Source organism: Sander vitreus, chromosome 12 (genome assembly GCF_031162955.1).
Source record: "Sander vitreus isolate 19-12246 chromosome 12, sanVit1, whole genome shotgun sequence".
NCBI classification, from domain to species: Eukaryota; Metazoa; Chordata; class Actinopteri; order Perciformes; family Percidae; genus Sander; species Sander vitreus.
Window position 1 is genome coordinate 15,054,586 of NC_135866.1, and position 15,983 is coordinate 15,070,568.

Genomic DNA, 15,983 nt, shown 5'->3' on the forward strand with positions numbered 1-15,983 from the left:
TTAAGAGTTGCTTTGGGAAATGTGTGTTGAAATTTATAAATGCTAGAAATGCTATTAGAAAATATCCTCCATCTTCCATTAAAAACGTTTTTATGGGGAGCCACTCACAGAAAGAACTGAATTTTTGGTAATTGTCTGGAACTGTTTTTTTTAAAAAATTACGTTTCTGGGTCTCAGTTCTTTTAAATTGTCAGTATGGCTCTTACCAATTTGGGGCTTGCATCTCAACTCCTATCTGTTTTTGCTTGTGGGTCTCACTGACCTCCACTGCCCATTTTGTCTTAGATGCAAAAGTGTCCTTTTGCAAAGGGCTTTTTTTTTGTCCTAAGTGTTTATTACTATTTATAGAGAATTAAATCACATATGAAAGGAGGAAGAAGACACTCTCTCTGAGCAGTTTAATGGAAAACTAAAACTGTTCTTTATCTTGAGAGACTCCCTCCAGTTTCCAAATATCACATATTTATTGCCCAAATGACCTGTGGTTCAGATCATAAAGCGTTAGTCTCCAGTAAGTCTAAATTGTCAGCACAAACATGCCAACATCACAACGTTAAAATGAAACCGTTCCCAAGCCCTTGATTGACCCAAGTTTGATCAAACACGACTCGGCAGCTAAACCACTTCACAAAAACATACTCACATTTACTCTGTTATACATTTTGTCAGAGGTGCTGATCCTTTTCAAAGCAAAACAAAGTCCCTGGCTCTCTGGCATTATCAGCACACGCTCTAGAAATGACTGGATTACCTAAGGAGGTACTGAAAGCCCAGAATATAGCCATAAAGTCACACATACATCATCAAGTATTTAAACTCTGCTCTGGGCATTTTTTATTTTTTAGATATGCATTTCTACTGACATCTACCAGTAGCACATCATTGCTTAAAAAGCTAAATTGATATGCCTGTTATTAAAAATAATAGTTTGTTTTCTGGGATTATTTATGCATCTAATTATGTCATTTGAACTGCTCCAGGGAAAGTAAGTTGTTGCATTAAGATGCACATGAAATACATGTTAAAGTTCAGAAATCAAACTGTGCTGAATATCTTTGTTTTGTCATCTTTTCCCTGAAAAGAAATTTTGATGCGCACTCATGGTTTCTATAAAGGGAACTGCCGAAGGGGAGGAAGGAAATGTTACTGAAATGTTTTTGCTCAGAATATAACGTCTACTGTAGGTGCTTCTTGTAGTTTAATATACATCTTGGAAGCATAACTAACGTTTTTGTCATCTTTGAGTTGGATAACAGAACAAGTCCTCATTTGTATCAGAGCCAAGAAGACGAGGCAGAATAGTGCAAGGAAACTGCCAGAGTACAGTATAAAAAAACTGTTTTCTCAGAGGGACTGCATGCCTCTGAGGCATGCTCGTCTTTAAAGAAAGACATTTCTTAGGGTGACTGAGAACATGGAGCACCGGCACGGACCACCCAATCTCACAAGCTCAGGTCAACCTCCACTGAGCCAATCAACAAAAGACATATGGGGTTAGTCTAAATGCTTTGGCTGCTTGCCTGGCCAACCGTCTGCTACCATCCTTTGCAGTGACATACAGTTCTGTACAGTGGCATGATGTCTTTGTCCTAAACCCATGCTGCATAGAGAGTGCAGGGATAAATCCCTTGGAAACTTAGCAGCAAATAAGCAAAAGAAATTCTAAATCCTCAAAAGAAAAATATTTTTTCTGTACCAGACCACACTCTGTAAGTGTAAGGTATTTTGCATTCACGTTTGGAATGGTCCCTTACTTCAGCTCTACAGTTTCCCATCTGTATAATGCTACAGTTCCTGACATAAGCATTAATACACAGTTTTTAAAAGGCCAAGAAACCACAAGAACAGTTACATTTTAATGTATAACCCTCATAATAGATTTTCTTTAATTGGCATAAGTCAAGTCATGATATAAATAAATGGATCAAGCAGAACAAAGAAAACTGCCAGAGAAGCCAGCTGACAGTATGTAAAAAACAGCTCAATCACACACACATTCTTATCAGTGTAATCATACTCTTACTATTTCAAGTGTCCCAAAAGGAAGCTATGACAATAAGACACCTGCAAAGTCATAGCTTAATGTTATTACAGTAATATCTGTATGTTAAACTAGAAACAACTTGAGATACAGTAACTCAAAATACCTAAACAAATCTTTTAAATTATGTCATTGCGACCCAAGGGACATAACATTTTTACTCACCCAATATGGGTTTATTATGTCATCCATAGATCTTTGCAAATGAAGCAAATACTCAAAAAATCATTCAGGTATAGAATATGTTAATAACTGACGGCTCCATTATAAACCAATTGTCCAAAAGCCAAAGCCAAACCATTTTTACATTTGCATATTAACATTGTTTTTTGAGCGTGTTAGCATGTTGATGTTAGCATTAAGCTGAAAGCACCGCTATGCTTGATTACAGCCCATGGATGTATTATCGAACTGGATAGGGAGCTTCCACTCAGCCTTGCTGCCAATTCTTTTTCAGTGGCCACTCGTGGTATTGCAACCAAAAATCCCTGTGGCCCAAACAGTTTCCCCATTGACCACTGCTAAAAAAGAGACGTCTGTAAAATTGTTGACAGGACACCTCGAACTGCAAACAACGTTGACGCTTTAATGCGTAATGCTTTTTGATATTAATGAGTGTCCGTTACATTCAAGCTATTGCCAAATGAGTTGCTACAAAGCTAATTAAGACTGTGAGCTCCACAAAAACTCTGTATTTCTCAGTATGGGTATGTTCAGAAGATTGTGGCGTCCGGTGACTTTCCCGCACAGAAACTACTGCAAAACACTTATTTTGGCCTTGTGGGTTGTCACAGATTGTCGTGTAGGGAGTGATGTTTGATATTTTCTGAAGGACTTGGAACAAACCAGCAGTCTGTGACTTGGTGAGCTGGATCAGGGAACGTTGCTGTTCTGATGTGTTGCAGAGGAGATTTCCTGAAGCACAAGAGACTGAGCAACCTTAAAAAAATATACCACTTTAAAAAGAATAGCTTGCTCAGTTTTGGAGCCAAATTTAAACACATCTTGAGTAGGATGTCAACAGACAATTTGAGGTTACGAAACACCTTTGTGAGATTTCTGTTTTTCAATTCTATTTCTGACATATCTCGTAACATGTCAATCGTAGAGTTTGACCTGAATAATTATTTTCCCTGTGAGGGGAGGGAGGAAAGAACTATGGCTGGCATTATCATTACACTTGACATGGTTCACTGAATTTTATAAATTAACTAACAGGAAGGAGCATGGTGTACATACATGACATAGGTTTTATGGTCTTACTTGATTCTGCCCTGAGGTTGTATAGCCATTAGAGACATTGGTGGATCTAAACATCCTCAGGTGTCTAATTGGGTGATTATTTTCTAGAAGAAGAGAATTGAAAGTGAAAAGACAGCAGCTTTTCTCAGTTGAATTCAAACGAAACATGTCATAGGCATGATGCACAGTGCAAGGTGAGGATGTATACTCATTAAGAACTATTTATGTTTTTTCATTTAACTGTCAAGCGAATTTAAAGCTAACTTTTGAAATGTTGCAAAAAGATATGCAAATTTAGCGTGTTTCCACCAACTGTTTGGAGCAGATAAACTAGGCTACAGAAGTTGGCGCTAAAGGCCATGAGTAAACAGAGTAGAAGAAGTAGAGGTTGCTAACCGGAAATAGGAGTCACTTTGGCCATCTAACCCATCTACGAGAGATAAATGGAAAGAGTTTTTTCAGATTTGGTTCAATTGGGCAAGTTTTAATTGTTCTTTCATGTCAGCTAGTATTGACCATGTTTTTTCTAGCCATGTAGCTAGAATGTCTAAAAATTAGAGCTGGGCAATATGGAAAAAATCTATTATCACGATATTTTTGACCAAATATATCGATGTTGATATTTCGGCGATATTGCAGGGTTGACTATTGGTGCTTTCACAAAATATTAACACAATGATAATTTTGATAAATAATCACCAATAATGTGGATACAGTGACTAAGTGGGTAAAGGCAAATAATAGAGAAGCTAGCTAGAACAGTCTGGTGAGTTCAGAAAATTGCATCACTTTACTGTAATGCAGCCTCAAATTTCCCCGCGGGGATGAATAAAGTATCTTCTATTCTATTCTATTAAAACCAGGAAAAGACAACACTTATCGTCTCATATCACGATATTACGATATCCAAAATTTAAGATGATATCTAGCCTCATATATCAATGTCGATATAATATCGATATATTGCCCAGTCCTACTAAAAATGAATAAACATTCATCAACATTGCTGCTGATTAATCTTCTCTTGATTGACTAATAAATGAAGGCCCCTCAAAATCCAATTTGATAATTTCAACCTCCAGTCTGATCATTTGGATGGTTGAACAACTAAAGGTTTGGATATAAGCTTGACTAGTAGCTTCACTGCACATGTCATCTAAAAATCACACCGTGAACAATTGCAATGGAAGGGAGTGTGGATTACTGTCAGCCTATCTCCTCTTGTTTAGCAGTGAACACTGCAACTCTCCAACCGGCCTTGTGCCTTGAGTGATGACCACTGTAGCAGACAGGCCAACAGAGCCTGAGGAGGAGTTGCTGGGTAAACTTTTACTCACAGCAGTGTCTCAAGCTTTCCTGTTTCTCCTCATGACACATTAGGAATAACTACAATTGTACTGTAGGTCATGGATTTAAATGCTTGCCCATTAAATGCTTACCTCACAGCTGTACTGAAGTCAGTTGGTGAGAGAAAATTAGCTAAAGGATGTGTGATACAAGTAGCCTATGTGGCCCTGAGGGAAACTACCAAGCCAAACATGGAAAATAGCGTGTCTGGATAATGAGACCATATTATACCACATTACACAGCTAAAAAGCAAAGGCATTCTGTCACATTACATGAGGATTTTATCCAAGTCATTTATAGCAGGTCACTGCTATAAAAAAATTAAAATGAAGCAATTCATTTGTATCAGTCTGTGGATTTTTATATAATAGTGCCATAAGACAGAAGTCCCAAGTCTAATTTTTTATTGTCAGAAATGTGTAATTCAACTCACATTGTTGCTGCACTGGATTACACCTACTAGCAATTTTTGTTTTAATTCAGGAATTGTGACCTCTTCATTCTGCACAAAGTCCATAAGGTTGGGGAATGAAAAACATAAATTTATATGAAAACCCAAGTTGCTAGCAAATTTCTATAACTACAAATACGAGGTAACGCACAGAAGCACATGTTTAAACTTTCTCAAAAAGAAAAAACTGTCGGTAGTCACAAACTAGAGGAAGAAGCATCTCCAGAAGGAGACGAGATGAAAAAAAAAAAGATTTTCAACTGTTGTTGATCAGTACCATTGATCCACCGTTACCTCTGTTAACAGTTGCTAAGATTTTAGATCTTAACAAGCAAGCTGGTCCGTCCATTGAGTTTTGATGTGTGAAAAAGCCAATCTGAGAGGGGTTCCATGTTCTTAACAAACAATTGAATGTGTGTAACAATTTTGGTAATCATTTCTAAAATATCACTATCATTGATCAATGATGGACAATACATTGTATAATTCCTTTTTGCAAGGGAAACAAAGTGGAAGGGAATAAGAGTGGGACTTGACTAATATTTAAATAACATCCAAACACAAAATTTAGAGCTCTATTCTCATTAATAGTAACCATGAGTATTGTACATGCTTAAAAAATTGTAATTGTACTGTATTGTTTGTGTGGATGCTGAGCCAGTGGTGTGTGCTGCCAGGGGAGCCTGATACTGATTGGACCCTCTGGGGAACTTGGTGTGCAATGGCTGGTGAAATGTTTGCTACACACATGCTGACCTAAATTTATTGACTGACTAACCTCTTACCCAGTCTCACCGTGGAGAAGTAGATCAACGATTTAAAGCGAGGTACATTCACCGCAGGAGAAGAACTTTACAGAGGTTTTTTTGTGCAATCACTGCAAAGAAAAATAGCCCCAGTTGTAGCAGCCAGATGTGAGTGATTCTCTGCATGAGAAACTGTGCATGGGAAGTCAATTGCATCAGTAGATGTGTGTCTAAAATAAGATTAGACTTAGATCTTTATTGATCCTTTGGGATGACTCCCGCAAGGAAATTAGATTTCCAGCAGCAGATTTTAGCAGCATACAAAACACTCTTTAAATAAAGAGGTATAAAAAAAAAAACAGTATAGAAAAAAATACAGTATAAGAATAACAATGACAATAAACTTTTAGGTAAATATTTTTTACAAAAAGTAAACAAACAGTAAACAACAATAAACTACAGATAAATAAAGATAAATATATAGATATATAGGACTATGTATGGTATTGTGTTATTGTACAGTTAATAAATAAATGACATTTAGCATAAATTAGCAGTTAAGAGCAGTTAGAGTGTCCAGGTATGTATGTGAGTAGATTAATATTAATATTAATTTATTGCACAGTGAATGAGTGAGTGGCTACCACTCCTTCCCTTCCTTCCTGTTCTGTTCTGTCCTCTTTACCCTCTTTATTCTATTTCCTCCTCCTCCCGAGTGAGGAGTTGTACAGTATGATGGCATGAGGGACAAAGGAGTTCTTGAGTCTGTTGGTCCTACACTTGGGAAGGAGCAGCCTTCCACTGAACAGGCTCCTGTGGTTGCTGATGACGGTGTGCAGGGGGTGGCTGGCATTGTCAGTAATGTCCAGCAGTTTGTCCAGTGTCCTCCTCTCTGCCACCGTCACCAGCGAGTCCAGCTTCATGCCGACCACAGAGCCGGCCCGCCTGATCAGTTTATCCAGTCTGGAGGTGTCCTTCTTGGATATGCTGCCCCCCCAGCACACCACAGTGTAGAAGAGGACGCTAGTAACCACAGACTGGTAAAACATCAACAGCAGTTTGCTGCAGATGTTGAAAGACCGCAGTCTCCTCAGGAAGTACGACCTGCTTTGTGTCTTTCTGTACAGGTGGCTGGTGTGTGTTGTCCAGTCCAGTTTATTATCCAGCCACAGCCCGAGGTATTTGTATGATTGCACAGCCTCCACCTCAGCTCCCTCTAGCAGGACTGGTCGCGGTCTTGGTCTGGACCTCCCAAAGTCAATGACCAGCTCCTTCGTCTTAGAGGTGTTGAGCTGTGAGTGCGACACCAGAGAGCAAAATCCCCCACCAGACTCCGATACTCCTCCTCTCTGTCACCCCTGATACACCCAACGATGGCTGTGTCATCGGCGTACTTCTGTATGTGACACAGATCCGAGTTGTAACAGAAGTCCGAGGTGTACAGGGTTAAGAGAAGAGGAGCCAGCACTGTGCCCTGGGGGGCTCCAGTGCTGTTTACCACAGTGTCAGACGTGGTGTCCTTCAGCCTGACGTACTGTGGCCTGTCAGTGAGGTAATCCTCGATCCAGTCTACCAGATAGGGGTCCACTCCCATCCTGTTCAGTTTGTCCTGAAGTATAGGGGGCCGGATGGTATTGAAGGCACTGGAGAAGTCCAAGAAAAGGATCCTCACTGTGCCGCTTCCCTTATCCAGATGGGAGTGGACTCGGTGTAGCACGTAGAGGATGGCATCCTCCACACTAACATTTGGCTGGTACGCAAACTGCAGCCGGTCCTGGGCGTGTTGTACCTGAGGTCTGAGGAGGCTGAGGAAGAGCCGCTCCAATGTCTTCATCAGGTGTGAAGTGAGTGCCACCGGTCGGAAGTCGTTCAGCTCGCTGGGCCTGTTCTTCTTGGGAACCGGAAGAATACTAGCCTAGAAATCTAGACGCACCCTAGCGGCAGCAAATGTAATTTGCAGCCAGGGTCAGTCTAGCAACTCTCCGTTGGCTTGCGAGCTGGAAAAACCAAACTCTGGCCGGGCCAATCACATTGTGTATATAGTCGGTGGGTGGGCTTATAGCTGCTGCTGCTGGCGAACAGCGGTCTTTCGAATAGGCTTTGGCCACGACTCTGGAAGACTTGGAGTTACGCTTTTCTTTGAGAAAAGAACAAAGAATGGCACTGAAGTCATTCTTCAAAAAAGGAAGACGTGTTCAGAGTTTTGCCGACCGGATACGGCAAAAGTTCAATCTATCAACTAGCTCTGTTACCTTCTTTGTTGCTCTGGTTGGTTGTAACGCTATCCTATTGCGTGCAGTGGGAATTTGACAGACAACCGTTTATCCCACCCCTCGGATTGAGCCCTGCCAATGGTGAGTTCCCAAACCCAAAATCTTGATGTGGGTCTGGCTTCCCAGGCTAAGTGCATGCCTTTTTAAGGTAGAAACACAGGTTTCATATTATTCCGCCGTAAGGGAAATATGTGGACATTACAGCTCACTGACAAGAAGAGGCAAAGCATTATTGCACTCATTTAGTCATCAAACTTCATTGGTCATTAGGTTATGCTGACGATACACAAGAGTAAGCTTTTGACAAGCAAAAGGATTTCTTTAGAGGTTTGGTGCTTTCTCACATATAATGACAAAAAACAAGCCGCAATTTCCATGTCTGATGATGACACAGGTCTCTGTTTATTCACTGCTTTAGTTCAGTTTCATGTTTTTCTGCGAATGACAAGGTAATGTTGCACAGACTCATTTTAAATAAAGCATCAATCTGTATCCCCAACATGCAACCCTGCAGCAGCTCTGCTCCTCTCTCTGAAAATGATGCACACCATGGCACTGATATGTCTCGGACTTTATTAATCCTGATAAGAGAATCAATAAAGTTTTATTTTAGAAACAGTGATCCAAGCTCTGTTTACTAGAAAGGCACACTGTGTGCTGGCAGCATGTCTCATCAGTGACAATGAACTCAACAGAGGTTTTGTTCGTCTCTTACTGCTGTCAACATCTCATCTTGCCTAAGGCTTGACAGAAAACACTTCACATGATAGTGACAAAGTAGATAGAATGAATGACCTCAAACCACATCTAACAACTCTGACTCAACTTTAGTGATGTGCTTTTCAAGCAATCCAGATAGCTGAATAAATGCACCAAAAGAAATAGGACAGACAGATTTAAAAATGCATAAACCTCTTAAGCCACTGCACACATTAATATTTATATATGCTCAACGAAATCGGAAGGAATTTGCAGCCCCTCACCTGAACAGGCCTTTAAAGTCTGTGAACCCTCAGGATTTTTTAAGAGAATTACAACATGTGCTGCCATCAAACTTACTCAGCCGTTCATTTGAATGTAGTACTGAAAACCTTTGAGATTACTCACAATATACACAAATATGCAGTCTTGTAGCATTAAATGTTAAGCTCTGACACATTCCAAGGAGGCAAATGGAAGAGAATATGTTGTTAGTCCCAAAGGTCATATACTAACTGTGGCCAAAGTGAGTTTTTTTCAGACCACCATCTTATTTAACACTCGTGTGATGTTAAAGCTGTCTTCTATTCTTAGTCTGACCTATTTTGTGATTTAAAATTAGGTATTTATCCACTGAAAATGGGTGATGCTAATGTGATCCAGCAGATTTAAGACACTCAACTCCATTGTCTCAGGACCCATGTCACTTTGTTGTAAAACATGCAGGATCTTGTGAGTTAAGTATGAATCATGCAAATAAGAGTTTTGTAAAAGCTACTCTATTGTACAGTATTAATTAGTGGAACAGTCCACTAATACAGGGATCTTCAACAGGGGGTTTGGGACCCCTTAGGGGGTCCTCAGAGTCAATGCAGGGGGGCCTCCAAATTATTAATTAAAAAGAAAAAGTCTGCTTACTGGCCTATAGGTAAGGTAGTCACTAAGGCCTTCCATGAATTCACTGTGCCACATGTATGTTTAACATAAAAAAATTAAAACATTAAAAAAAATAAAACCATGCCAACAATTTGAATAGCTTAGTATTCTATGCAAAAAATGTATGTATAGCTGCTTTAGGCCGCCCACACGTTATTGTAGGCCCAGTTTAATATGCAAGTTCATTTTATACAATATGTAGTAGGGGGTCCCTGCTCCATCTCTCTTTCAGTTAAGGGGTCTTTTATGGAAGTAAATCTGTTTCATCGGATTTTGAAATTAAAAAGCCATTGAATTTCTAGCACTACATATTTATGCATTGAAATTATGTATCTGAATTTTTTGCCTCTGAATTTTACTCTTCAAATTGTCAACAACTAATTTTCACCTTTATTTTTCTAAGTTCATAAATTCAGAATCAAAAATTCAATGTAAAAAAATTCAATATAACAAATTCAGATGCAAAATACAATGTTTAAAATTCAACTAATATATTTTCATCTTCCTCAAATTCAACCAGCCAAATTCTGCTTCACTGTTTAAAATTGAGTGTTAACATCCGGGAACCCAAGGAAAAGCAATCGATTCGAGAATCTAGATCGGGAGTTTGCCATAGTAGCAGCAGCCAACAACTTTTTACAATTTTCGTCTGCTATTTCACCACTAAATTCACTTCTGAGACTTTTTTTTCGCAAGAAATCAACTGTTCAAGTTTATAATTGTCATTATAAAAACAGGCTTAAAACAGGGACAATAAATGCATCGCACCAGATACAGGCTATCACAATGATAATTCCCATCTGTTGTCTCTGGGCATGTAGGCTATAAGTGCACATCTAGGCTATATAAGAAAATATATTTGTTTGTGCAGGAAGTCACGTGTTGAGCTAGGGTCTGTTCTCTCTGCCCAATCAGGGGCCTGCAACACAACATTCTAGTATCGGCTCAGCTCGCTTGAAACCTCGACCGAGGTGGTACCAAAAACAAGTACCAGGTACTACCCACAACGTTTGCCAATGGAAAGCCAAAAAAGAGCGAGTTGAGTAGAGTCAAGCCATACGATGCAGTGGATATGCGGCATTTGATTCCTGTATTCATTCTTTTCTAGTTGATTCCTAATACCAGTTAAAACAGCATCAATGGTATTGCCATTGATATCATCACAAAAAATGCCATTATACTCCTATCATTCGATTGGAAGATCAATTTAGAAAAATATTACAGTAACAGTAATCACTGCAATCTCACCACAATATCTAATCCTCAGCCTGTCAAAAATATTACATCATTCCACAACGGTGTCAACAAATGAAGGTACATCATACAGTAAAAGGCGTTGGCACATAACTGCGCTTTTCACACCAAGTGAATCAAACCACCAGGCATGCCCAACTAATACTGAGCACCAGCAGAGCAAAGGGTGAATCATTGCAGTAAGAGGTCTAGGCACAGAGTAGGGTGAGTGTGTGTGTGTGTGTGTGTGTGTGTGTGTGTGTGTGTGTGTGTGTGTGTGTGTGTGTGTGTGTGTGTGTGTGTGTGTGTGTGTGTGTAATGACACTGAACCTATTACAGAGATAACAGCTGTGTTAAATGAAAAATCCAGTCTTGAACAAGACACCCAGAATCCTTACACTCAGTGCATTAGAGATATTTTCATATGTTAATTTGTAAAAGTAATGCTGCAATTTACTTTTCTGAGTGTGTCAACAAACTTCAGTCTTATGATAATACACAAGTATTATCATAGAGGAGTGTTGTGAAATGCTGTTTTCAGCATTGAGTAAAACGGCTGATACAGACTGGGTTTGGAATTGCTCAGTCTCTCAAACCAGCAGACAACCATCCCTTCAGCTTATGATTGAAAAAAGAACCAACCCTTACTTTAAGAGCAAAGCTTGCATTTTCACCAAAAAATAATATTGTACTTACTTTTACAGCCAGCACACGTGGCTGTGTTGGTATTTAATTTTTAATTTTTTTTTATAATTTTAGAAAATAACTTTTGCCATGACAGCTAAATATCTTACGGGTTGTGTTGTACTTCACCCCGTTGATGTACTCAGGGCAGGGTCTCTCTACAATCCTCCCGGTGCTGCTCCGCGGCCAGCAGGTTCCAATCTCATCGGTTGTGGCATTGCAATATAAACCTTGGGGGAAGTAGAGCAAAAAAGACGGACGCTTTACTGTACGTTATCCAATACGCAACACCTCTCATTATGAAGAAAAAAGGAAGCAATTCCATCTTACCGTCAGTGCTCAGCAATGACAATGGAGCGTTTTCCAAAAAAGTGTCTTGGAGAGCATCTATCAAACTACAATTTAGGTCCCCGAGCTCCCCAAATAAGATCGGATAAAGGGTAGCGTCCATAGTGCGAGCCGCCGCTTTAAATAATGGGAGATTAGAAGTCCAAGAAGAGATGGGTACACTGAGTCCAGCGGTGTTCTTGGGCTTGTGAATCGGAACAACAGTAATGACACGTAGGGAGCCCAGTGCTCCAGCTGGGAGCCGCGTGCCTGGCCAATCAGAGCCGCGCAATCGCGCATCCATCCATGCGCTGCAAACCGGTGAATAACAACAGACACACCAGACTGACCAGATCTTAGTTACTCTGTCTGACAAATCACTCACATGTGTTATTTATGGAGGGACAGTCGCTGCTTTTAGATGGGGAAGTGAGTGAGTGAGTGAGTGAGTGAGTGAGTGAGTGAGTGAGTGAGTGAGTGACCTGTTGCCTGCCTGTGAAGCCTTAAATATGAGAAAGCAATGAATCAGCTCCTGTGCAAACATATGATGGGCCACTACATTGCAATTATTTATCTTGTACAATAGCCTATGTCAATTTTATCTTTCAGTTTCCTACATTAGCCTGACACTGTGCTGTGGAAATAGGTCTAGCTATATGAGACTAGTTATCACCAAACTCAAATACAGAAGTTGATTACTGTACAAAATAACATCCAGCACTTCCAAAGGCTGTATTTTGGGGGTTAAAGTTACATAATGAATATGTCTGTGAAGATACTAAGTCAACCAAGTTATGGAATATCTGCAAGTGCTGAATCATAAACAAATGTTTAAAGAGTTGATTCAAGCTTTTCTTCAATTCTGTAAATTGCCTTTGATTTAGCAGTGTGTTAGATAGTATGTTAATTTCAAAACATATATTGACTATTTTGGTCTTTAAAGTAATTTAAAGAAATCAATATCTGCTTTGAGAAGCCCACATCAATCACACCATAGTGCACAAAACAGCCAAGTCTGTTTAATATCTGATATGTGTGCTCTGTGTGCTCTGTGTGTGCTCTGTGTGTGTGTGCTCTGTGTGTGTGCTCTGTGTGTGTGTCCTATTAGTAAATGTGCCCAATTTCCAGGTAATGTTTATGAACACGACATGCAGGCAAGTATCCTTTGGAATTAAATTCATATTGGACAAATCTACACCTCATGATTTACATCCAGTGCATCACAGGAATTAATGTGCCATTCATGCGACGAAGCAGGAAATAGGGGTGTGGATGCCAGGGCGGTGGATGGAGGTGTTAACACATCCATCTAATGCTGAGACTGGTGCTAGTATCCCAACACAAACCTGTAATTAATGTCATTTTTAATAACCGTAGCCACAATATTTCCCTAACCATAATCAAATGTTTCAGTTAACTCACTGTAACCAGCATGGCAATAGTTTATTTGTCATAACCTAATGACTAGTCTATTCCTAAACTTAACCATGTGCCGAAAGTGCAAAAAACATTGGACAAAATCAGAATTGTCTTGTTATATTGATCTTCTTGTATGGTTTTCTAAAACCAAAAGCTGACGAGCTGACTGTTAAATGTGACATGCAGATGTAAAATCAGAGATCATTGGACCTCAGACAAAATGTGTGGCTCTGGCTTTGACGCAATAAGCCCTCATACTGTAACTTGATGACAAAATACTGTAGGTCTTTGTCATTGCATTTTGAAATGACCCAGTCTTTAACCTCTGTATTTAAGGTTTGGTTAAGGCAAGCTGTGGTTGGCCATTGTTGAAATAATCATCAATGACCTTCCTCCCCAAGTGGTTTTGTGACATTAAAAGATTCAAGATTCAAAATCCTTTAGTAATCCCACAACGGGGAAATCCACACTATTGCAGCAACAAGGGACAGGGGAAAAAAATACAAGACACTATAGAGATAAACAAACAATAAATACATATAAGTAAAGAGAATAAATAGTAAACAGAAGAAATAGTAAACAGCATAATGCTATTTCCACATTTGTCTCCGAGACAGGACAGCCATAATTTCCACAGCCATAAAAGGTAAAGGAAAACTTAAATAAAACTAGTTTTAAGCATTTGAACAAATGACAGACACTTTCATCCGTCACTGACCTCCATTCCTTTTCAATGGATTTTACTCTTCAGTGACAATAGCTTTAGAAAGAATAAGTCAGATAATTTGCTTTCACCTTTAACCAGGGATTCACTGCATCCAGGATTCAGCTTTGGATTCGGCCGAATATTGGGCTTTTTGACGGGGTTCGGTTTCTGCCGACAATGGTCGACGTAATGATGCCGCCGTTGATTACGGGAAGGTGTTTATGTAGGTGGACCGTTCAATGCAGTAGGCTGTGAGAAAGTGAAAATGGAACTCGTGAGCAGAAAAAGTGTTGTTTGGCAGTACTTTCAGTCAAAAGAAGGCGATTCAAGCCAAGCTACATGTTCAATTTGCGATGCCGATTTGTCTCGTGGTGGCAAGGACCCTAAACTATACACAACATCGCCGCTGTTAAAACATTTGCGTATGAAACATCCGAAAGAATACGAGTTGTGCAACGTTGTTTACTTCATTAATGTGTTTACTGTGTTAATGGACTGAGGATGTGAGTAGGATTCGGTATTCGGTTTCGGATTCGGCAGAATCTTAACCAGTGGATTCGGTATTCGGCCGAACCCCGAAAATCTGGATTTGGTGCATCCCTACCTTTAACAGGATAGGCCTATTTGTGCAATGTGAAAACAATTATCACCACAATGAAAATTAGCATGTAGTAAGTAGGCCACTCGCAACACTTATATTTTTCCAAAAATAAAACATGCAAATCATGATAAGGTTGAGTGACCCTCCTCGCTAACAATGAACTGCTGTGTTCAGTTGAGTGCAGATTTAGCTGGGTATACAGTTTCTCAGCCTGCCATCCACCTCCCTGCAACTCTGTTTGATTCAAGAATTTCAGTATGTCCATCCATCCATCCATCTTCATCCGCTTATCCGGGGTCGGGTCGCGGGGGTAGCAGCTCCAGCAGGGGACCCCAAACTTCCCTTTCCCGGGCCACATTAACCAGCTCCGACTGGGGGATCCCGAGGCGTTCCCAGGCCAGGTTAGAGATATAATCCCTCCACCTAGTCCTGGGTCTCCCCCGAGGCCTCCTCCCAGCTGGACGTGCCTGGAACACCTCCCTAGGGAGGCGCCCAGGGTGCATCCTTACCAGATGCCCGAACCACCTCAACTGGCTCCTTTCGACGCAAAGGAGCAGCGGCTCTACTCCGAGCTCCTCACGGATAACTGAGCTTCTCACCCTATCTCTAAGGGAAACGCCAGCTACCCTCCTGAGGAAACCCATTTCGGCCGCTTGTACCCTGGATCTTGTTCTTTCGGTCATGACCCAGCCTTCATGACCATAGGTGAGGGTAGGAACAAAAACTGACCCGGGTAGATTGAGAGCTTTGCCTTCTGGCTCAGCTCTCTTTTCGTCACAACGGTGCGATAAATTGAATGTAATACCGCACCTGCTGTGCCGATTCTCCGACCAATCTCCCGCTCCATTGTCCCCTCACTCGCGAACAAGACCCCAAGGTACTTGAACTCCTTCACTTGGGGTAAGGACTCATTCCCTACCTGGAGAAGGCACTCCATCGGTTTCCTGCTGAGAAACATGGCCTCTGATTTAGAGGTGCTGATCCTCATCCCAGTCGCTTCACACTCGGCTGCGAACCGATCCAGTGAGTGCTGAAGGTCACAGGCCGATGATGCCATCAGGACCACATCATCTGCAAAAAGCAGCGATGAGATCCCCAGCCCACCGAACTGCAACCCCTCTCCACCCCGACTACGCCTCGATATCCTGTCCATAAATACTACAAACAGGATTGGTGACAAAGCGCAGCCCTGGCGGAGGCCAACTCTCACCTGAAACGAGTCCGACTTACTGCCGAGAACCCGGACACAGCTCTCGCTTTGGTCGTACAGAGATTGG

The 15,983-nt window shown here is 40.8% G+C and overlaps 1 protein-coding gene across 2 annotated transcripts in view; it reads right to left on the minus strand.

Moving 5' to 3' along the window:
• Nucleotides 1-12,104, minus strand: part of crhr2 (corticotropin releasing hormone receptor 2) — a 35,579-nt gene extending 23,475 nt beyond the window's left edge. For both annotated transcript variants that reach the window (XM_078263794.1, XM_078263793.1), the window contains exons 1-2: nucleotides 11,984-12,104; nucleotides 11,764-11,883 (exon numbers count right to left, since the gene is read on the minus strand). In XM_078263794.1, the coding sequence (XP_078119920.1) occupies nucleotides 11,764-11,883; nucleotides 11,984-12,104 (241 nt within the window). The remainder of the gene's footprint in view (nucleotides 1-11,763; nucleotides 11,884-11,983) is intronic.
• Between the last annotated feature and the right edge of the window lie 3,879 nt (nucleotides 12,105-15,983).